The following is a 23,944-nucleotide window of genomic DNA, read 5'->3' as shown; positions in this document are numbered from 1 at the left end:
TAATAATAATAATAATAATAATAATAAAAACAGAAAACTAGACCCACACAAACTCAGACTTCGAATATGCAGTCATATTTCGTTCTACCTCCTTTTCTAGCTTTCTCTCACTCTTCTGTTTGTCCAGCACACAAATGACCAGTCTATCATGTATTCTGTTTGGTCTATAACAAACATGCAGCGAACTGCCTGCCTGATGAGCTGACAACAAAGACCTAATACATTCATTTCAAAATAAACAATTCCAAGTTTTTCCATTTACCCGAAACAGAGATCAGCAGCCTAATTTAAAACTAAACAAACTGTAATTTACCCCCTCTGAAATTACAGTACAGGATCTAGTGCTAAAACCTTTGTTTACCTACAAAATTAAGTATTAACTGTGATCTAGAGCACCTTCAGAATGTTGATTCAACTTTTTTAAAAGTGTAATATCCAGTATTTTTTAACCATGGTTTTCAAAAACTTTGGGGAAGCAAATATTTGCTTTTGACCTTTCTCTTGTTTAATCCTCCACTGTAGACCATATCCCTTGCTGGTGTATCTATCTCACCTTGGTGGGTAGAACTCTCAGTCCACATCACTAAATGGAACAGTGTGGCTCCCTGGTGCAAATTTCCTGAGAGCCCCTTCCCTGAGCATGTGCCAAGAATCAAATCTTGGCCACTTAGTGCTCTGTGCTCCACATGTGAGCTCACGGCGCGTTGAGCAGCCGTGCTAACTGAGATGGATAGCCCTGTCAAACAGGAAGCTGGCACACCAGGATGCAAGCAGTGGGATACAATGACCTTTACATTCAGAAAAAAATATCCCTAAAATGGCATGAAAAGTTTATGGGGGGGAGGAGGGGGATTCTTTTATTTCATTTAGGCACATAGCATAAAATAAAAGCAATGGTGCCCAGTATGCAATTTGCTCAGGATCAAATCCTGAATCCCTTACACAAGAAAGAAAGTCGTCAGAGAAAGGAAATGAATCATCCTTTATCACACGGCTTTGAAAGCAGTGGACTCGACAATTCAGCTCTTATTACTGCACCCGACAGGCCAAGTGCTCGGATTCAGACCGCGCTTAGACTCATAATGATCCATGGGGTTACTACCTGCCCCGGGAAAACATTCTTGACCCCTGGTTTCAGGTGGGTTGCTTTCTTGGTAGAATTAAAATCTAATTTAAATACTTAAACATTTTTAAAAACAGGGATGATCTGCTTACAGAATCAGAGTCAAGGGCTTGGATATTAAATCCTTGGTCGCCATATTTGTAACTTTGTATATATTACTTGATCTCTCATAGTTTTCTTATCTGAATAAATGGAGGCTCTGACTGATAATTCCTAGGAATTATATGAAGAGAGACTCATAAAAAAAGTTGCAAAAATCTGTGGCACATATACAAATGTTAAGTAAGAATAGTAATATAGAAAATTAATATATAAAACAAGACTTGGAAGTCACATATTTCTCTCCTTTAATTATAACCATTATCATAAACTGTACAACTCAATCATTTCACCTGAAATACAATAATAATCATTCCACTGGGTCAATTTTTTTTTCCATTTTTCAAGGTTTGGGGGATATTTTTATGTTATTTGTTTTGTCAATCCTTTGCCATGAAAGAACAATGGGCTACGCTTCAGAGTGAAGCAACACAAGCTCACAATGGCTCTCCAGTGCTGTACAATACATGCAGAAATAATGCCATTTTAATATTTAATTACATAGATATAATGAATTGATCACAAAGATACTGAGATTTTTGTTGTTGTTGTTTTGGTTTGGTTTTTTGTTGTTGTTGTTGTTTTTGTTTTACTGAATGGACTACCCTAAAACTACAGAGCAATTTTCAAAGATACAGAAGCTTGGTAAAATGCATCCATTTTTTGGTACTTAATTAAGAGCTGATTGTAACGTGCATAAGCTGCAGGCCCAAAGCAATAAATAAATTTAGAAAGCTGAAAGCTTATAAATCATGTATTAAAGTTTGGATAAATTAGGATCAAACATCTCCGCATTCTGAGAACCCCACTTCAGGGACTTAGAGAAAATAACAGAGCTATCAATGCCAACAAACCTAGGATGATCACTTGAAAATGCAAATTTATTTTGGTGGATCTCTAGGTGCCGGTCAAATGCTTCCCAAAGAAACCAGAAAATAAGACGCTTCAAGAAACATTGTGCTATTTGCTATTTGGAAAAGCTGTTAAACCTGACCATTCTCCTCCAACCCTTGTTTGGAGAATTATTTCAGGAAACACACTCTTCCTCCAATCATGAGAGCCAGAAGCACGGGGAGGAGCGGGGATGCGGAGTAATACCTTGTGCCTGAGCTGCGGAGCTGTGCGAGTACCCCAGGGCCAGCAGCGCGGTCTCCACCAGCTGGCTAAAAAGCACATCTTTTCGAACCAAGACGAACTCTGCGTGTTCTTCTCTGTTGTCATATTCAAGAGAGCCATCCAACTGCTCCACCACACAAAAGACAGGAATCATCAACCCTGGAGAGACAAGATGCAGAAGCAGAACACAAACATTACAAAGCAAATCTCGGTCACCGTGATGAGAAGGGAAGAGGCAGTTATAAAAGTTACTCATCTGTGATCGACAATGGTTTAGATTAAACAAGCCTCTTAGTTGGATGGGCCTAATGGGAACGCTGCGGATTTGCCCCCCTTCCTTATTACTATCAGACTGCAGCAGAATTGCCCTGGGCAAAGGCAGAAGCCCTCAGAAGCCCTCAGATTCCAGTCATTAAAACGTGGAGTGTGCCCATCAGAGGTATCCTGACTGAGACCCTAACTCCAGAGCCAGCACAAAGCTGAGGTCAAGGTGACCTTTCGGACCCTCATACCCTTCATGTCTATGGTTTATCATTAACTATGAATCAGGACTAGTATTGCCAGATCAGATCTGCTTTTGTCTGGAAATGCTGTAAGATACCTAGCAGAGAGGAATATTCGATTTCAGGGCCTAAGCTATCATGTGAATATGTCTAAGAAAGCCAATAGGAATTTTTTTAAAGTCCTTCTTGTTATCTTTTATCTAAGTCCTGGCAAATGGGTCATCAATTAGTCTGCAAATATCCTGCTCACAAAAATCTTAACTGACATTTAACTTATGTCAAAATACACATCCAAATGTAAAACTTTGTCTTTTTTTAAATTATTATTTTACATATTAACACCAGTTACCAGGATAAAGGGAATTATCTCTTCCTGTGTTTTTAGAGAAAACAAGTAAACTACTCTAAAGAATAAAGCAAATTAGTCTAGTTGAAAATCTGTTGAAATCTGTTGTCACTGAAATATTTCTCTGCTTTGTATCAAAGTGTGAAAAGCTAAAAAATGTTTAATTCGCCAAAGATTTTTTTATAAACTGTTTTTTATTTTAAAAAAAGTCATACAGGCATTTAAATCTAAACATAGCCAAGGCATAAGAAGATCAAAGTTTTACCAACATACAAGTAATAAACATGGACTCTGCCCCATGTAATTCACACAAATTAGTATGTTATGGAATAAGATCTGCTCTGGGTCTTCTCTCTTGTGCAAGAAAACCAAAAGTTATGAAGGACAGGTGGGCAAGCTGAGCGATGGGGAAAGGTGGACAATTAGTTGGACATTGCTGAAGGCACTTTACAATAAAAACAAGACCTCTGTGTAAATGACACATGGGAGTTCTGCCTGTGAGACACAGACGACACAGGAGTTTTTCTAAAAGCCCCTCCCCTCTGCCTAGACCCTAGAAGCCTCCTGACTCACTCGATCTGGAAAGCAGAGGGTGGGAGCAGACACTCTGCAAACTACCAGGTCACAGATGTAGATTTTTGTTCTAAAGATAATACAATGGTGCCACTAGTTCCCATGTGCTAATTATTATTATTAAAGATAATAAGTATAGGGTGTAATTATTAAATATAATCATTATTAACAATAATAATACTCATTAAGAATTGTTATCATTAAGGATCATGGTAATTATTATTAAGCCAGCAGAACAGTCTAACAAGTCACACCGTACCATTTCCCGGGACAACTCCTGACTCCGTGTTCACTCTTAAGAACAATAGGCAGCATTATTGTTTGTAGCAAATACACTCTCTATGGTATAGACTTATAGAAAATAGGAAATAAAGGTGGAGCAGACTGATCATTTTAGACAAACAAGGGAATTTAGCCTGGCCACATGGTGCCTTATGAAATATTTTTTTGGAATTGTGACCAATACCGGCCTATCAAATGCTTACTTATTTATGCCCAATTTATCCCAAATGTAAGTAAGACATGAAATGAATACTATAAATTACATTGCCTCCAAATTATCTTTGTGCTCATTCATTTATCCAATTTTTATTCCCTGAATACCTATTGTGTGCCAGTTATCCCCTTGTGGCTTAGAGATACAAGTAAGAACAAGTCTGAAGTGGCTCCTGCCTTCAATGCTGTTGAAGGTGTTGTAAAATCTTCCTAAGCAAGCATAATGGCATTATATAGGACCTATCCATCAGAGTCCTTACCAGCAGGGAATGGCCCCCATTTAGACCTTTTAACTCTTACATACTGGTATATGATCTTTGTCCAAGGAAGCAGGTTGATTTCTACTTTTAATGATTTCAGTGTATGCACACACAGGGCCATGTAGTCAGCAGTGCCATAAGCTACTTCACCACTAATACCTATGTGTACATAAGTTTCAATGCTGAAAATCCATGTGCAGTTCCTAATGTCAACATCTGAGTGTCACACATCTGGGAGTCACAGATAAGGCCTTTCAATGAATCCAGTTGCCTCCATAAGCTATCATGCATCCATTACTTAGGAACCATAAATCTTTCTCAAGTCTATAGTCAACTAAAAAAAAAAAACCTAAGACCCTATTAATTTAAAAAAATAATATTAGCAGTTCAATGAGTAAGGTATAAAATACAACATTAAAGCACAGGGGTCTATACTTTACAGGAACTTATGTTTTCAAAGTGTGAGTTACCAAAATATTTCCTAAACATTTTAGTTCAGTGATTAAAGAAAGCAATTGTTATCTGACATGAGAGCAATAACTCCTTCCAGTCAAAAAGCAAGCATCCATCCTTCACAGGCATCACCTAGAAAGAAAAGAAAAGAAAAGAAAAGAAAAGGAAAGAAAAGAAAAGGAAAGAAAAGAAAAGAAAAGAAAAGAAAGGAGAAGAAAAGAACCACAGAAAGGAAAGAACCAAGGAAAGGAAAGGAAAGGAAAGGAAAGGAAAGGCCTTTGAGGTCATTTATAAAATAAAACAATATTAACCAGAAGTGTATGACAACAGAATTTATACTCTGAAAGCACATATATATGAGCTACTAGAGAATAAAGAGGTTATATAAAGAAAAATGTATCTTTTTACTAGAATTTCATAGATCTAAGCAATTATGAATTTTTTACAACGAAACACAATTTTTACAAAAGAAGAGGAAAAATAGGTGTGATTACTAGTGACAACAGCAAGAGAAATGAAAAATGGTAAAACAGTACAGTTGGGGTCAAGTGTGAGGAAGAAGAAAATTAAGGCATAGGTTTTAAAAACTAAAAACAGCAAATCCCTGGGAAAGAAAACTATAAAAGGATGAAATGATCAAGAAAAAAAAAGAAATTCTTATTCCAGCCCTCTATCCGGAACTTACGGCATTATTTTTCTTTTATTGTAGCACAGACCCATTTCCAGATGATCAAGTAGGGAACTTTGAACCTTTTGATTATAAGCCTGGCTAAGCTTTTTACAATTGTGGCAGGCTAAGCAGGTAGTTTGGTCTAAAGGCCAGGCCCACAGTCCTAGCCGTTTGCTAAGAATTTAAGAGTTGTTCTGACAATTGATGAATGGTGAATTCTGCTGACACAGTGGCAAAATAAGCAGAAGATTCCTTCCACTAGAAAAATGCATTTTCCCAACTGTCATTAGTTCCAATGCACAAATTGTCATTTTCACTGTGACATTATTTCTGAAGAAGTGTTTATGATTATAAGGCAACCTCATCTTCGCCACGGCAGCCATGGGAATAGAGACAAATGGGAGATGGTCAAACGTGGTGGTGACTAGCTCTGCCTCAGGAGGCAGGCAACTCTTGGATCAAATCCTGGCATGTCATTCTTTACCTATTGTAGTGACCTCTCTGAAGGCTCAAATTCCTCCCAGCTAAGATGCAAATAATAATATCTCCACCACAGAGTTGTTGTGAGGATTAAACACTGTGAAACAGTTGTCTGGCAGCTCTCAAACAATGGAACACATTCGTTTTTCTTTTTTTCAAAATCAGTATTAATACCATTAATTAATACAGAGGAAAATAAGAAACCAGTAATTTTTTTCACGGTCCATAATCAGTGCTCATGAAACTTACTAAAAAGCTTTTCTTCAGAATAAAAATGATACTCATAATCACTGAGTTACTTAAGATGTTCAATGTGCCCCAAGCAAAAGGGTGAAAGTATGAAAAACACATTTTATACTCTAAAACTGCTTGTGCACTATGATAGCTATTAGCCACATATGACAACTAAACTCTTGAAATGTGACTAGTCCTGAACTGAAATGTGCTATAAGTATAAAATACACACTCAATTTCAATGATTTAATACCAAAAAACAAAAAAAAATATAGCATGAATAATTTTTAAAAATCAACTGCAGGTATAAATATTTTGGATGCACTGAGTTAAATAAAATATATTATCAAAATTGATTTCACCTGTTTAACTTCTTTTAAAAGAAGCTACTAGAAAATTCAAAATTATATATTTCTAGGACAGCTGCTCTAAGCAATCTGCTGACACGAACATATACAATGGTTTTTCTGACACAGGATAAAGTCATCACAAACTGATAACTAAGACAATTGTGCAATTGTCTTGAGCATTTCTTGGATGCCCCTCAGTTATCTCTCCTCTGTGTTCCAGATCTTAGGAGACTTGAGGACAGATGTACTATTGGTTAAACTCCAAAATCCAACGTGACATCTCTGCATCCTCATACAAAGTGTAGGCCATTGTTTTATTCCTAACTATATTAATCCAACTTTTTTATTAAGGGAAAGGCTTTTTTCCCCTTCCCTTCATTTTAAAGAACAGTTTTCGGGGCGCCTGGGTGGCTCAGTCGTTGAGCGTCTGCCTTCGGCCCAGGGCGTGATCCCAGAGTCCTGGGATCGAGCCCCACATCAGGCTTCTCCGCTGGGAGCCTGCTTCTTCCTCTCCCACTCCCCCTGCTTGTGTTCCCTCTCTCGCTGGCTGTCTCTCTCTCTCTGTCAAATAAATAAATAAAATCTTTAGAAAAAAAATAAAGAAAGAAAGAACAGTTTTCAAGAAATGCCACAACACTGGCATGAAAGTGACCTAAGGAACAAGTATCCTGTAATTCTCTGGATAGCTCACCTCAGAAATGAAAGATGAAAGAAGGTCCAGTGGCTGGGGTCTTAGAGGACAGGATCATACCGCTTTGCACGAAAGTCACACGGAACAAACCTGTCACTTGCATAGCACCTGCTAACTCACCACACGCTCTAGCATACACATGGACCTTTATCTTTCTCCCCACCTTTACTGTATGAGAGGGCATCATTATTCTCATCCAATAAATGAGGAAACAAACCATGGGAAAATAAGTAACATGCTCAAGAGAGACACAAGAAGAACCGTTCAGGTTAGCCAACTCTAAACCCCAGGCACGCTGCTTTCTTGGGGATGGAAAACTACACTTGGAAACCCACACCCACAAAAATCCAAAGGCTTGGCCTTTTAGTAAAGGCCCCTTTACTGCTCATGAAGTCCAATGGGTGACATGCATTGCTTGAAAGTAAATTCACCTTTTGACACAGGAGGCATTGTGCTAGGCACACAGGAGGAATCAAACACAGTTCCTGCCCTTTAGTCACTTATAGACAAAGAAAAGCTCAAATAACGCGTTCATACTCTCGTGGAGGTCAGAGTGGGCTCCAGCCTCCACCCCAATCCCTTTGTCTCCTGGGTCCACCCTCATTCTTGGACCTGCCCCCTGAATGACAGGAGCCAGTCTGAGAGGATAGGAGAGCCAGCCTTTCTCCTCCTCTCTTTCCAAGGGCTCCTAAAACAGTCTGTTTCCAGAAGGAAGGCAGCCACAGGGCCCACTCCCTTCCCTGAAGCTAGCAGTATCTCTGGTTCTATCACCTGGGAAGGTCCCAGGGCTAATTGAAGATTACAAAGGCTTTAGGGCAGAGCCTCTCATATCTGTTCTTTGTATAAAACTGAGCCTGGAGTAAAGCACCACACTTAGCAACCACCACAATCAATAAATCACAGAACCCTGAAACACTGAAACAAATTCTACCGTGTAAACCGAGAGTGATACAGGGTCTACCAGAGGACTGGGAGAGAAGACAGTGCGGGGTGGCAACTATCTTTTCTTATTGCAAATTTATGAGAAGAACAAAACAATTGACTTGCTCTAAAACATCATTCTCCCTCCCCTCCCCCTCCCCCTCTCCATCTCTATCACACACACACACACACACACACACACACACACACACACAAAGTCACAGACAAGAAGTAACTTCAATATTAACCTTCAGTATTAGCCTCTAGTTGCTTCCTTCCACCCTAAAACAATAAAGGCAAGTCTGAGCACCAAGACTGCAGTGAGAAACAAAAGGAAAGAATAGGCTGCCCCTCAACTTCTTCTTGGGGGTCCCAGGCAAAATTTCAAGATGGATCAAGTATGTCTTTCTTACTCTCCTTTTTCCTGCCCCTGCTGTCCTCTCCCAGGCACCCAACCTCCTGAGCTCCGGTAACCAGAGGCTCCACATTCCACAGTTCCACGCCAGCCTCCCATTCCCCCGGGGGCTGAGCTCAAAAATTCCAAAGAGATTAATAGATAAAAAGATGTTACACTTTGCTGTTTGAATGGTTTAGCAGTCCTTTAATCTCCTTAGATATATTTTTCATTGTAAAAGAAATTCATGGTATCCTGTATTAACTTCTAATAGAATTTCAGGTAATGCAATTAAAAAAAAAGTTTTCACAGGGCTTGGCGTGGCAGGGGATCAAAAATATCTGGGGCCAAGGGAGCCATCCACAGGTGGACTGGAGTTCCTCCAGGCTCCCCTAAACTGCTCCGCTTTCCAAAGTTTCTCTCTGACCCTTTTTTGCGAACAAAGATTCTCTGAAGGATTAATTCATTTGTCTTTGCTGCTGGTTTTCTAAGTCTTACTGAAGAGGAAGCAAGAGCTGACAGAGGTGAGGCAACCTGTGTTGTTCAAACCAGGAGGAACACAGTTAATCCTACAGTGATGAAGAAGGCAAAATTTGCTTAATAATTACTCTAAGGGCATATTAAGGCATATATGCAGAAATTTTATTTCACGTTCATCCGTGACCCAGTTATTTGTAACTCAAGGGTAAATCTCCAAATAGAGTTTCAACAATAAAGCTCCTTGATGCCTCTCTCCCTTCAGGGAAGTGGGGTGGGGAGGTAAGATTATCAAGAAATACTTTATTCTCAGAACCCTGTCTAGTAAAACCAGACACTACCTTGCAGCCCCTGAGGCAGATCTTAACTTTGGAAGATAAGAACAAAAATAGGCCGGGGTGGGGCAGCCGCAGGAACTCTAGTCCTCTCCTACTTACCACCCTAAAGGCTCAAACTGAGCTTAAAGTGGTAGGGAAAGGAGATGGGTTCTGGTCTTCCAGGCCTGTCTCCAGACTGAGAGATCACAATTCAACCTGAAGTCAGATCTGAAGGCTGCAGGATAAACTCGTCTCTCAATACTCCTCATTTATAGAAATGTGGTAGCAGGATCAAGTTGGCCAGGCAGTTTGCAAAACAGGATTTCACAGGCACACAGGAGGCACAGTGTGGCTACTTATCTAAACAAAAAAGCCTGAGCTACACCTGGGAACTGGGCCATAGCAAGCCTGACCCACGGAACTAAATACCCTGATGTCAGGAATGTCCAGTTAGAGTGAATGAGAGGCCGGCCTTTTCCTTCTCCAACATGGGCTGGACTTAGATAAGTCTTCTTCACTCCCTCACTCCCCGCTCCACCCCTGAGCCTGACTTACAGCAATTCCAAAATAAATGTTGGTGCAGTTTAACAAAATGCTAATTCTAGCTGGACATTAATAACCACCATTAATGGGCAATGGTTCTGGCTTTCCCCTATTACTTCGCAGCTCAACTTGTCACATCACTGTAGCCCACTGCACTGCGTGCACCATCAGCACACAAGAGAAGCTTTCTAAGAAACAATCCACACGAGTGGACTTCAGAGCTCGCTCCACGCTCTCCAGGGGAAGTACGCCAGACCACAGGGCTGCGTGCGACCACTGTTGACAGAGACTGCTGGTTTATCACCAGGAAGGCATCGCAGTCTGTTGCTGCAAGACTCAAGTGGCCAGCAGCACTGTGCTCTGTGACTGAACACATCCTAAAACCCTGGGCGTCTGATCCACAGTCCTATCGATGCTGCACTGAAGGACTGCAACATCTTTTCTAAATCAGACCCATAAAAATGTTTACTGATGCCAAAATTTTTTTAATTTTTTTAAAGAAAAAAGTAGAGCATGTAAGTTTGATTATCACAGAGGAGTTCAAACATGACGTATCCCTTAGTTCAAAACTGAGTTTTTGAGGTTCTTTTCACAGTGGGTTATAAATGCATATATTAAGTCTTGAGACTCAATGGCTTATTAAAATAACTATACCATAATTCATTAATGCTAAGATTTCTGTCCGTTATGGAAAATTTCAAAGAGGTCTCTGAAAAGATAATTTTTCAGACAGTATTTAAGTGGAGATGTATGTACTGCTCCCCTCATTCTCATTATCCTCTTTGGAAAAGCTATTTGCAACTTATAGTCCCAAAAGTCAGGAAAAGAGTCAATAAAAATTGTCTTTATACTAACATTTGTTTTATCATCTCAGGTTTTGAGCTTTGCCTAAATGTTATTCTATCTAATTTAACAATTAAAATAAAAAATCCTTGATTGATTTCTCCAGTGTAGTGTTAAGGAAAGGTTAACTGTACTGAGGTTCACTAGCAAGAAATTAATAAAGGAATCAAGCACTCGGCTCTCAATAAGACAAGACTACCCAGATTTCTAGTGGGAATATTTCATAGCACAAGCATGTTTTCTTTGGGGAGTTTAACTCACCAAAATTATTAAAAATTGAGATCAAACACTGGTGCAAAGCCCCAAAGGAAATCATACTAGAGTGGAGAGATTTTTATCAAATAAAAACCTGAAAAGGTGAAGTTTTTATAGTAAAAAATAAAAGGCTTTCTCCTTACAAAAGGAAATCCTACTCTCTATGTCTAGGGATAAAACAGCAAAAACATGTAGGGATGTCTAATAGATGTGTAAAAATCATCACTGTGAAGTGAATGCAGATTTCACAAAGCCAAGCTTAGACAGGCAGCCATCACCACTAAAAGCCACTCTCATTCTTGTACCCAACAAATGCCTCCACGAATAGGTAACAGCAAGCAAGCCCTTGAAAGGGCTGACACTAGGAGAAGAAAAAGAAAAGAACAAGGAGAGAGCAAGAAAGTCAAAATCATAGTGTGTATTCTGCAGTTCCCTAAGGGTACACCGAGATCTCTGGATTGCAATACATAAGATATTATTATTGTGACTGAGATGAAGTTAATAAAACCCACCATACAGACTGGGGAAACTCAGGTCCCCACTGATGAAATACTTCCCAGAAAAGATATTTTAAGTATATATGTACCTGTGCAATTTACAGCAATTACTTAAATCAGAAAAAGAGAACAGAGAAAGCTCATATATTATTTTTTCACTTTATAATTTTAAGACATCCCCTTTGTAATGTATATAATTTCCGAGAGAATATTAACTTTAATATTAAAAAAAAACTAAAGAGATCACTTAAGCTACAGCATATAAATTCACTGAAAATCTTATTTTCATCCTTAATGTTATCCGAAGGATACCATCGAACCATAGGAGGAAAGTTATTCCGCTTTTAACTATCTCTGAAAAGTATCACCAAAGCCTAAAGTGATTTATTTGAGGGTGGGGGGAGGGCGGAAGAAAGAAGGATGATAAATCTTCATCGGAAAGATAATACGAGTTTCTACCTTCATTAAAGCAAAAGACCCTGAAAGAATACTGCACCTTTTTAAATCTGGGGTGATCCCAGATATGAAACGTCTCAATCTCAAAGATTCCACTTCTAGATTCCCTGGGATTCCTTGTTTCTTTAACTCTCAAATAACTTCTGAGCCACAAAATCAAGCATATTGATGTACTCTCACCCCCAAAGGGCCAATTTCAAAACAGATCTAATCTCACAAGCTCAACACAAAATAACAGAAAAGACAAGTCTCAGACTCTTTTTCAAACTCCGCATTCAAGGAGAAAGGCGTTCCCTTTGGGGTGAACTGAGGTTTAGATGTGTGGGTTAGCTCCAGTGTGGCCACGGTGCCTCACCCCTGGGGAGAGCGGCCACTTCCTCTTCGCACATCGCTGCCGCAACTACATAGAGATGATGAAAGAAACTATACCTCACAGTTTTCATGAACATAAACGCATCTCTTTATTTTGTTAACAGAAGTAGGATCGACAAAGTGATGTGTTTTCAAAGAGCAAGCCTGTGTTTATTATATATCTGAGAGGCTGGCGGCAAGAAAGACGATTTCGTGAGTTATATCAAAGGCAGAAGAGAGCTGCACCTCAGAGGCTCTCCTTGGGTAAAGAGAACTGTCTCCCTCAAACTTGCTTTCAAGCTATACATCAATCTTCAATATAATTATGTTTGACAGAATATAAGCTCTTGGCAGTTAACTTGTTTACAATAAATGTTTAGTTTGGGTACATGGACTGTATTTCAGTTTTATAAATATCAAACACAAACCTACAACAGTCCCATTATGGGGCTGAGAATTATTCTGCTATAAATCTTTTTATTGGGGGGCCAAGGGAATTACTTTGCAGCTTGTTTTCCACTAACCACTTGGAACAGTGTGAAAAGAGGTACATTTATACTCTGACCCTGTGCTAATTGGAATTCTATACATTTCCATGGGAGAGCATGCAGCATGAATCCCTAACACACAGGTCGCCTCCCCCCACTGACGGTTTTGCCATGGTGGCAAAAAAATACACATGCAACAAAATGGTTCTTACCAAAGTCACGGCATTTTCGTATGGCTCTTATTCTCCTCAAAGTCTCTTGGGAACTAATGGCCATTTGTGACAGCGTTGACAGGCCTTCAGTAGTAAGCTCTAGTTTTGGGGGGTTTATAAGTTAGCTACAAAAATGTGCTTAAGGCTCAAACTTACTATATGAACGGGCCTATAAATAGAGTGAGTTTTGCTGAATGTTACCTGGAGATTCATTTGAGAAGGAAAAAAAAATCGGGATCACCTTGGTTACTCTTGTAAAGTACCTTTACTTGGGTCTTAAACGTGTATACCTTACTTTCAGAGAATAATGTGCTCCTCTTACACGCCCTCAATAATAAAGGGTGTTAGTCTTCAAACACCACACCTGCCACATCTATAGCACAAAATCCTGTCTGAACGGAGCCTTGGAAGCTGAATGCTGCACAAAGCTTCCGGAGTACCCTGGCTTAGCCCCACTCTACTCCATGAGCACTGTTCCCCCGGCATGCACCTTCACTAGCGCTCGAAATGCCTCTGGTTTTCAGAGGATGACAATTATCATTGCAGGGTTGGTTTCCTCACTTGTTTTTAATTTCACAATTACCTTGTAATCAGATCCCTACATAATATTTCAACCCTAACATAGTATTAACGTACAGAAAAGATCGTTTTTAATTTTCCAAAATACTTACTACGGGGGTATTCTGCCACTTTATTATTTAACAGTGAGATTCCAATTTCTTTCCCTCTGGTCAATGTTATAATTTCAGGTGACATAAAATGAAGAATTTTTTTGTCTCTCACCTTCTAAGAAAGAAGATAAGAAACTGATTTATAAGTCTCAAGGATCATCAAATTTGATTTTATTTAAAATTTTACCACATGAGTTTCATACATGAGAGAGAGAGAAGAAAAATATTTTCATTGCATTATCAGCCTCACAGGTCTTGTTAATATCAAAAGCACTAGTTTACAATGTGAACTAATGGAAAATTGTTAAACTCACCTAAAATAATCAATCCTCTTTTTTTCTTAATTTAAATAAGCCTTTTAAAGACCTTGACTATTTAACTGCTATTTACTTGGGGAAGGGGCAACATGGAGAAGGTGACTGTACAAAAAAAAAAAAAAAAACAACAAAAAAACCTTTTTTTAACTGTACAACAAAAATTCCCTCCAAGGCAAAAAGACATTATGCCAAGTTCCACCCAGAATTAACGTTTAGGTTTAAACTATAAAGTCCAAAAAAAACGGAACCACTAATAGACCCTTAAAGCTCATGGCACTCGTCACCGCTGTTAGGTTATGTAAATGTTAAAACTCAAAAACCCTTTGCTGACAAAAGTATTTTAATGAAGGTGCTATTAAGTAGACTTTCTGAACTGATTTAAAAAAAAAAAGAGGCCTTTGAGCTGTTTGATATAAATTCCACTCTAAAGGGGATTACGCTTGGGACAATTGGATTATGAGACCTCCACAAGTAAGGGTTTACTGCCTATCTTACTCCTTTCACTTTACCATCCTCAGAAAGATTTTTAAATATTAAATCCAAGAAAATTCTTAGCTTCAGATCAAAGAAATATTCTCCTCTAACTCCGTCAACGGAGTCCAACTTTGGGGTCCAAATGTTCTGATGGTCAACATTACTTGTAGCTTTAGTATCCCCACTATGAGCAGGGGTTAACTCCATTGTCTGGCTAACCCCACTGTCGTCATCAAAGTTGCCAGGAGCTCACAGGTTCTATGAATAGAGTAAGAGATATAGCCCAGAGTGAAAGAAAACTAGCCACTGATTTTGGCTGCCGCCGGCCAGCTCACGCCAAGTTGCTGAAAGCTCCACTCTGGGGAATGAGGCCTGGAGGCTCAGCACTGTGAAGGATTATGGATTTAATAATCGCCCCAATGGCTTCCAGTGGAGGCCAGAGCCTAGGCATCTCAAGTGACAGTCTCTGTGACCTGAGTGAATGTCAGTGATGTGCACATGTGGAAACTCAGGGTCCCCCCAACCCCATGTGTTCCGAAAAGAAATAAGGGCGCTCATGATTCACCTTCAACTCTCTCTCTCCCCTTCATCCTGGTTATGACTTGCAGAGGAGAAAGGACAGCAGGCCCAGGGATCACACCTTACCTTGCCTAGGGAGAGCTTTGTAGTAAGAGAAATATTCGTCACTTTTGTCTTCCCTTTACACAGGTTTTAAAAAAAAAAAAAAAAAAAAAAAAGAGGAGGTAATTATACCTCAGGTAGAATTTAAGAAATTTGATTTCCTTTCTCAAACATCGTATCAAGACAGAATCAATGAGTACTTTTTAATTGTCTCCTGAGCAACCACCTCCCAGGGGCTCCTCTCCCAACTTCCCAGGGAGGATCAAGAACCAAATGGTCTCTCCCCAAAACAGATTTTAGCTAATAAACACAACAAAGTAAGTGAAAAGCATTTCAGTTATTCTGCATCCTCTCCAAGACTAAAAATTTGTACATTGTGTGACAGGTCCACCTCATTTTTCTTAATGATGTTTTTATTATTCTTTCACTCAATTAAAGCAGAAATGGATATTGCATCTTCTGACTGTATAATTGTTATTGTAATCTGTTTTCGATCACTGCTTGGGAAATAGGTCCAAAACAACATAAACTCTCCACTGCCTCAGAAGGCAAGTCATTTTCTTTTACTATGACACTTAAAGAGACATTTATCATGCTGCTCTGTTAGCATCTTTGGATTATGATAAAAGAAAGTTCTTGTTCTGTTAACCAAAAAACTATAATGTTTTGAAAACACTGCCATTTAAGGAGTTTTGATATGAATGCTTTTTCCTAATAAGCTATCAATTTTGCCTTTCCTTATACATATAAAGAACTGGAACAAATGCAATGAAAATATGCAATTTTAATATAGGGAATAATCAAGAAATTTGAAAATCAATCATATTCAGTCATAAAAGAACTGATACACTAGCTTTCCAGCCAAATATAAAAACAACTTAAAAAATTGTTTTAAAGAAAGAAAATGATATCTCTGCTGAACATGATGAAATTAAAATTGTTTCTATGAAAAATGCAAATCACCTCTGTCAGATCTTAGTGCTTTGGAAAACATTTGCTCTAACTAGAGTCTCTATTAATTTTTTTTTCCATATCTGTGCAAATCTTCAACAAATAAAGTCACTGAGCTGCTGGGTACATTTCAGTAACTGTGCAACCATCAGTGGGCACCAAACAGTTACTGTGGTGTGAAATGCATACTTTTTTATAAGTGGTAGCTTGCAGTGTTTCCCCTGAACTTTTTAATCTCTGTTGTTATGTTAAATGCTATCATTTAATAACCCACCGTGCTAAGACAGAAAACTCCATTCCAACGGTAAGACAACTAGTTAAGGAAAGATCCAAATTTGCCTTATATCGTGAGCAACTAAAATGGAAATCTACTTCTCCCAGAGTTTTACTGTCCTAATGTGTCATAACCACAAATAAAGAACATTCTTACCACAATACGGCTGCCATAATTTGCTGATAACTTTTTTGCAAGGTTCAAATTCTTAAAATTTCTACTAATACTCTTTTCTTCATTTTAAGCATTTGCCAAACTAGTAACTATAATATTCACTAGTTTATTTTTAAAGTTTTAAAGGTACACACATCAATGAAAAATGGAAAAAATACATCCCATAAAGCCCATTGCCATAATTATATATCTAAGGCACATTGATTCCATATTAGGTCATTTTTACCTAGTTCTTAAAAAATATGTAATGAGTAAAATTTTGCAAATGGGAAGAATAAGATACAAGTTGTAGAAGACCATTTCTGATTTGGCCTTTCACTTCATTATACTGGTTTTGCCACAATTTTAAAATCACTGGCTATTAAACAGCAAAACAATTCTGCTAATTGAAAACAAAAAAATACATAGAGTTCCATCTTTTGAAAACTCCAGCAGGGAACATTTTTATATAAACACTGTGTAGCATGAGGTGCTTGTAGGGTTTGTTTCGTGTAAAAGAAGAAAATAAATGTTTGGCTGATCACTGACAATAAGGGAACCAATGTGACTTCAGAAAATGGAAAAGAACACACTATAGAGGCTATGCCTGTGCTTTTTTGGAAATCTGTAAGTACTCAACTGGCTTTTGTTTTAACTCATACCTCAATTCCACTCAGGGCCGTCTACTTGGACTTTGAAATATCTATCACATTACCCGTAAGTAGTAGGATGATGAATCCTTTGTATATAAAAATCCATTTTTAACACATAGACATTTTCAAACCTCTATTGCACTTTAAAATAAAAGGAATTCACAACTCTCTTTACTGGCACCCTAAATTAATGCTAGAGAGTAGTGGCGATTGGAAGTGAGAAAGGCCCCATATAATCAAAGTCAGTAGAGGGAAATCACTCATTTTAAAATCACTATAAAGAAAAGAATGGAAGCTAAAAGGCAGACTCTCTTCATTTTTCGAGCTAAGCACAAAGGTCTTCTACTTGAAACCATTTTCACTTTTCTTTCTTTCTTTCTTTCTTTCTTTCTTTCTTTCTTTCTTTCTTTCAAAATAATGAGTTAAAATGTATGGGTTAGATCCAATATTTCACTGCTGTTCTTATTCTTGGGGGGGGGGGGGGGGCGGGCGGGGNACCGTGCTGCCAAAGCTTCTGAAAAGAGTTTGGGCTGCTAATTTTCCGTTCACAAAATCTAAATTCCCCTTATGCATCTCACACAACTCATGAAATAATATGAAACAGTATTATATCACTGCAAATTGAGACATTTTTATCAAAATAAAGAGCGATGATGCCAACATTTCATTTGTCATTTCCCACTTGTCACTTTTCACTGACAAACTGTTACACATACAACTTTTGTCAAATGCTCCATCTTTAAATATGTTCCAAAATGCCATTGTACCTCAGCATTCATATAAGGATGATAGCAAAAAGTACTCTTATCACACATTAGTTACATAGGTTTTTAAAAAAGCCTACTTATTAGATAAAAGAATATAAAGGACTTTTTGTTAATTTACACGCTACGTAGGATAAAGCTTGGCTTTCTGAAATAAAATAAATTATTAACATATTTATGTACCTAATGTGAGATTATTAGTTATAAGAAACTTTTTTAAAGGTGAAGATACCATTTTTATCTCAACAGAAACCTAAACACTCTAAAAAGACCTAAAAAGATAATACAATTTGGAATTCATCTAGTCCTGTTAATGTCTTTTTTTATATATGCATACGGAGTCTCTATGCTGAATTCTCTTTTTAAAAAAGAAAAATAAAGGTTTTAAACTATTAAAGTAGACCACCAAACCTGACTGCTTACCAGATATACCAAATAATTACCCTGTCTTGCCTGGAATAAAACTGATTTCCATATTCTTAAAATAACTCAAATTCATATTCCTAGATCTTTAATAAATGACAATAAGTCTGTTTATATATACATAAATATAATAATATATATACAAGATATATATATATATATATATATACACACACACACACACATACACACAAGACTGATTCTACTAGTCACAACCCCCTGGGAAAGGATTATATTGCTTATTTTCTACAGGGGTTAAAAAACAGATGCCTTAAGGGACATCTATGTAGCTCCAACACACATACACACACATTTCATTGCAGATGATCTTGAATATATAATGGTCAGTGGGTTTCTGTTGATGGAACACAAGGCTTCCAAAATTACTTGAAACATCAAATTATGCTTAGGACTTTGAGGGGCGGATACCCTATGTTCTGTTTAATGTGTATGTTCCATTGCATATATTTTTTTAACCAAGTATATCTTTATTTTAATAACAGGCCAAGGACTAAAAACACTTTAGAGAAGGGCTATTTTTCTACCTCAGCAAAACTACAGAGGAATGCTAGATTGTTGGATGACCCCAAAGCCTAAGTTCATTCTATTTAAAAGATCCTAAACCCTTAAAAGAAAAAAAAAAAAAAAGTTGAATGTAAAAGGGAAATACAATCTTTTCTCTTTTGAAATAATAACATGAGGCCTCCCTACAAGCATAATGGGGTTCATCCTTGACTAAAATAAATTTAATGACTTTTTGTCATTTTACCCAGGTTGATAATATGGTTCTAAATTTCCAAGTATTTTCTACATTTTAATATGTCAATATCTATACTCTTTCATATCTGCACTCCTTTCAAAAAGTAAAATGTCTCCCTATAATTGCTAATATGGTGACTGCACCTGACCTGAACCGCCTTTCTTTTAATCTAAAAGGAAATGTTCCACATGTAGACAATTAAACTAACTGTTGTTGTAGACAATGTTCAGCTCTAAATGAGGCCCTGCCCAACAATCGTGATCACATTTGCTTTCCTATTTGAATACATCAGTGTGTATTGCATAATGATTTTTTTCCCCTTGTAACAAGACAGTTATGTTCTTCAAAGGGCTCCCTATTAGCAAGAAGAATAGGCATACTTTGGGTCAACTAGTTTATAAGATAACTTTAACAGGCAATTTCTCAACAAAATTAAATCATTATTTTAAAAACAAATTCTTTTCCAAAAAAAAAAGCAAACTTTTTTTCAAAAACAGCAAATATCCCTAAAACATATTCCCAGTGTTCAAACATTTTCCCCTAAAATCTAGAACATTTAACACCAAAAAATTATCAAAATTCACAGGAAAATGAAAAATATCAAAAAGATTTCTGATGTTTAATGCCTCCTATCAGCAAATACACCATCTGGTATACTCAAGCGCTGTTCATTCAGTTTAAATAAAGCTGTCTGAAAGTTCTTCTTTAAGCCAAACATTTAAAAATGAAAATGCTTGTGTTAACAATGAATGAGGCACAATAATTTATTGCTATTAAAGCACAACTGGCCAGCGCCTTTCAGCAGTCCAGGAGGAAAGCAGAACGCCTTGCTTCCTCTGGAAACTTGACTGGCATCACTTTCATTTTATGCTGTACGTTTCGTGGCTGAAGCATTACACACAGCAGAACATTTTAGGTACTTATGTTAATGGTGGTAAAAAGGATCATCTGATACTTATTTTCGTCATCCTTAATAATCTTCTTTTTCTAAATCTTCAAGTAGATCTGTAAGTTTTAATCAACAATTTCACAAATATAAATTTCCCCACCATTAATCATCCTTTTTCAAAATCCTTATGGAGTGAATTACTAGCTGAGAGGGGACGCCAATTCTAGTAAGTGAATGTTACCCAGCAGGGATATAAAGCTGTCAACACCACGGTGCTCTTGCTTGCTCTAAACTCTCTCCCAGCCTTCATATGTTTTTTAAAGAGATATTAGCCTTTTTTTTTTCCTGGGGACATTCTATAAGGGCTGACTGTCATACACATCTGAGCACTTATTTTATTACATACATGCTTTAAAACATACTATTCAGATATGAACAAAAACATCCTAGAAAGTGTTGTGAAGACACAGCAAAACTGATCTACTTTCTAATAGTCTTCTAAAGCTAACCACATTGTAAACAGCACACTAACTTTTAAGTCCCCTATTAAAATGCAACCTTGAAGACTGTGATAGCGTATCTACCACCTCAACTAGTTAAATCCAGACACTAAAATTATTTCTCTTTTTTTAACAAACACATTCTCATCAAAAAACATACCAAACTGTCTCTCTCTAAAAATGTGGAAGCATGGCAACAGAATTTACTATTGCAACCAATGCATTCAGAAATATTTATTCACCTCACTGTTTATCAAAAATAGTAAGATAAATTGCCATGTTATTGAGCAGCCAATTAACTTAATGATCTCCCCCTGTTTTTAGGGGGAAAGCTTTTAAGAAAGAGAATCACTAAAGATTAACAAATACATCCTCCCAAATTTTGAGCTCTATTTTTAAAACATTATTATAACCATCTTTACAACACTGACAAGATTATAATAAATCTGAAAATGGCAATAAATGATAGTTATAAATATTTCGTAGCTGTCTATGCTTATTATATTGCTTCATGAAGAAAATTTAAACAAAGGAAGGTAAGGTGAGAGAAATATAATCTATTTTATATTTACTCTATGTTCCAAAAAGTCTTTAAATTACAAAGAACTGCTAACTAGAAATGTATTTTAAACATTCTTTTTAAATTTAAAATGTGTATTTTTTAAAAGGCTTTGCTTTTTCTCCAATCTATACACATGATTAAAAGTTACAAAGAAATGAAATTATCACCATCTCAATGTACATTAGGAAACTATATAAACTTAAACCCCAAAACCAACATTAACATTCAACGAAAACTTTACACTGTTAAAATTTTATGTTCTAAGTTGTTATATTTTAAAGTTTTCTAAATTAAAATCTTTCCAAATAATCTATTATGCTATATAGAGCAAAATCTTTCTTGAAAAATATTTTTTAAACCCACCATATGTAAACTCTTTTAACCACTTTACTATATACGTAGTACTTACTGAGACAAACTAATGACATCTATTTTCAGTTTGGAAAGCAACTAATAAGACCTTTGATATTACTAAATAAAAGCTCAGAAAAGATGACTGAAGCAGCTTGTTGAAACAAATCCATTATTCTTCCTGAAGACTTAATTCTGCTTTATATCAAATTTATAATAAATGGTCAAATGTAAATTACAGTCTCGGAAAATAAGAAATGCAACCACTATTTTACACAAAAGGTATCCCTGGTCAAGGAAATTGATATGCTCTAGGAAAAAAAAAAAAAAAACCACTTGTTTTAAGGAATCACAATTGTTAACAATTACGTTCTAAAATGTTTAGAGACTTCTTTCAATTTAGTGAATTTTAGTAGGTCTTCAGAAAGAAACCAAAATTTCAAGTCCAAATTTTTTTCTGTGTGCATAAGGCCACTTTGAGAACACATCTCCTAAGGATTGCCCAGTTTTTCAATCAATAGTATCAGCACTTATATCATCTTACACTTGCTTTTATCACATTCACTATATATTTTTCTTTCTTATATGCATACACTAAAGATGTTACAAGAAGTTCTGAAATTAATTGTTCTAGTCTTAAGATAACATAAATAAACACCACTTTTAAAAAGTGGGTCGCAGAACTATCAAGTTTTCTTTTGCTTTATTAAAGTATATCTTAAAGTCCATAAAATAAAAGATACCTAACCCTCAATGTATAGCCAAATAATTTTTTAAAGCTTTAAAAATGGTGAGAACTAGTGCTTCTCAAGGGAGATGATTAATGTAAGGAACTAAGGCAAACCATCCTGAATGTCTACCATGAAGAAATAATAATAGCAAACCAAGTAAAAATAGAAACGTGTTATTTTATAAAATGTCTGTTTTAACTCTTTAAAAGGGCATGGACATTTAGACTTAAGTCTTTACTTTGAAATACATACTATGGCTATTTAGAACATGGGGTTGGAGCTTATCATTAAGTTTTGCCACAGTTTTGCATCATTTCAGGCAGGCTAATATAAAGAATTATGTTAAATAAGCTACTGCTGAAAATATTAGGGGAAAAAACCTGTAGAAGCAAAAAAAGATTTAAACTAATGGTTGCTCTCAAACACAAAAAACCTGCATGCCACGTTGAATTGTGCATTTTATATGTAGAAAACAACTAAGTAAATGGCATAAGCCTCAAAATTTTTAATGTTTACATTTCTTGTGTATCTTTATTTTGTAAAATTTTTTTTCTAATCACTTTAAAAGAAAGTGGTGTTTAAGTAGTAAAATCTACAAAAGCTTTTCTTTAAATAATATTAAATTCTTGGAAAGGTAAACAGCATGTAGCCATTAAAACAACTCTGCTATTTTTACCTGTTGTCTATGATTTATAACAAAGTTAAAAATGCATATGACTTTAAACTTTATAGAAAAACGGTGACCTTAAAGCCTCTAAGGGCCTGACAGATTCATAATGATTCTTTATTTCCCACTTGAAATGTGTCAGGATATATTCCCAGTTGTTACTAATTTATCTCGAAGCACTGTCCTAACTACAAAGTAACACCAACACTCTTGCTCCTGAGCATTAAAAACTAGTCCACAAAAGCGATCGCACCTAAACTTCATCTCTACAACAGATACTCTGAGGCAAAGCAAAAGAGTTAAATCACTAAAAAGCTCTCTAGGAAAATCTAGAAACAGTTAGCTGGCTGTGACATAAACCTGCCAACACCTCAGCACACAGTGGCAAAGTGCCCAAAAAATGCCACCCTCTGGGTAAACCACTTTCTTGTTTTAACTCTAGATGAAGCTACCAGTTGCAGATGAGAGGCGACGGGGGCATTATTTGGCAACCTGGAATTCACTTCCTGTAATCCTACACCGCGACAGCGCCTAATCAACCTGAACCCTGACACCCGGGCCATTATCGCCGGGCCGCGGGGCTGCGCGCGCCTCCCAGCTCCGGGCTGTTACCTCCCACGGCCTTGGCCACGGCGCCGTTGGGCCTCCCGCGGGCTCCCATGGGGCTGCCGTTCTGCTCCAGCCGGGCCACCTTCACCGGGGGAGGCCCCTTGACGTCGGGGCTGCCGCTCCGCCGGTCGGGGCTGTCCCGCAGACACGGGCTCTCGCTCCGCCGCTCCATGCTGCTCCGACTCGGAGACAAAGTTCCCACCGGCAGGTCGCAATAAAACGCGCAGGGACCTAGGGAGGGGGCGGGGGGGAGGGAAGGGGGAGGGAAAAAAAAAGAGGGAAAACCGCTCACACACGTGATAGACGTTCAGGCCAGTGGCAGAGCGCTGCACCACAGCCACACAAACTTCCTCCCACGCTGCCTGAGGGGCCCGAGCCGGGAAGCGGGTCCCCACCTTACACTAGGCGGCCCAAAGGAAGCTCGAGG

General features: G+C 37.5%; 1 protein-coding gene across 1 annotated transcript in view; it reads right to left on the bottom strand.

Moving 5' to 3' along the window:
- The window catches only part of SATB2 (SATB homeobox 2), a 180,179-nt gene extending 156,475 nt beyond the window's left edge, over positions 1-23,704 (bottom strand). Inside the window, exons 1-2 of the mRNA XM_040642327.1 lie at positions 23,521-23,704; positions 2,321-2,497 (exon numbers count right to left, since the gene is read on the bottom strand). Of these exons, the coding sequence (XP_040498261.1) occupies positions 2,321-2,497; positions 23,521-23,689 (346 nt within the window). The 5' untranslated portion in view covers positions 23,690-23,704. The remainder of the gene's footprint in view (positions 1-2,320; positions 2,498-23,520) is intronic.
- Positions 23,705-23,944: the final 240 nt, after the last annotated feature.

Source organism: Ursus maritimus, unplaced genomic scaffold (genome assembly GCF_017311325.1).
Source record: "Ursus maritimus isolate PB19 unplaced genomic scaffold, ASM1731132v1 scaffold_1, whole genome shotgun sequence".
Lineage (NCBI taxonomy): Eukaryota > Metazoa > Chordata > Mammalia > Carnivora > Ursidae > Ursus > Ursus maritimus.
Note: the sequence above shows the minus strand (reverse complement) of the source record. Positions and strands in the feature narration are given on the sequence as shown.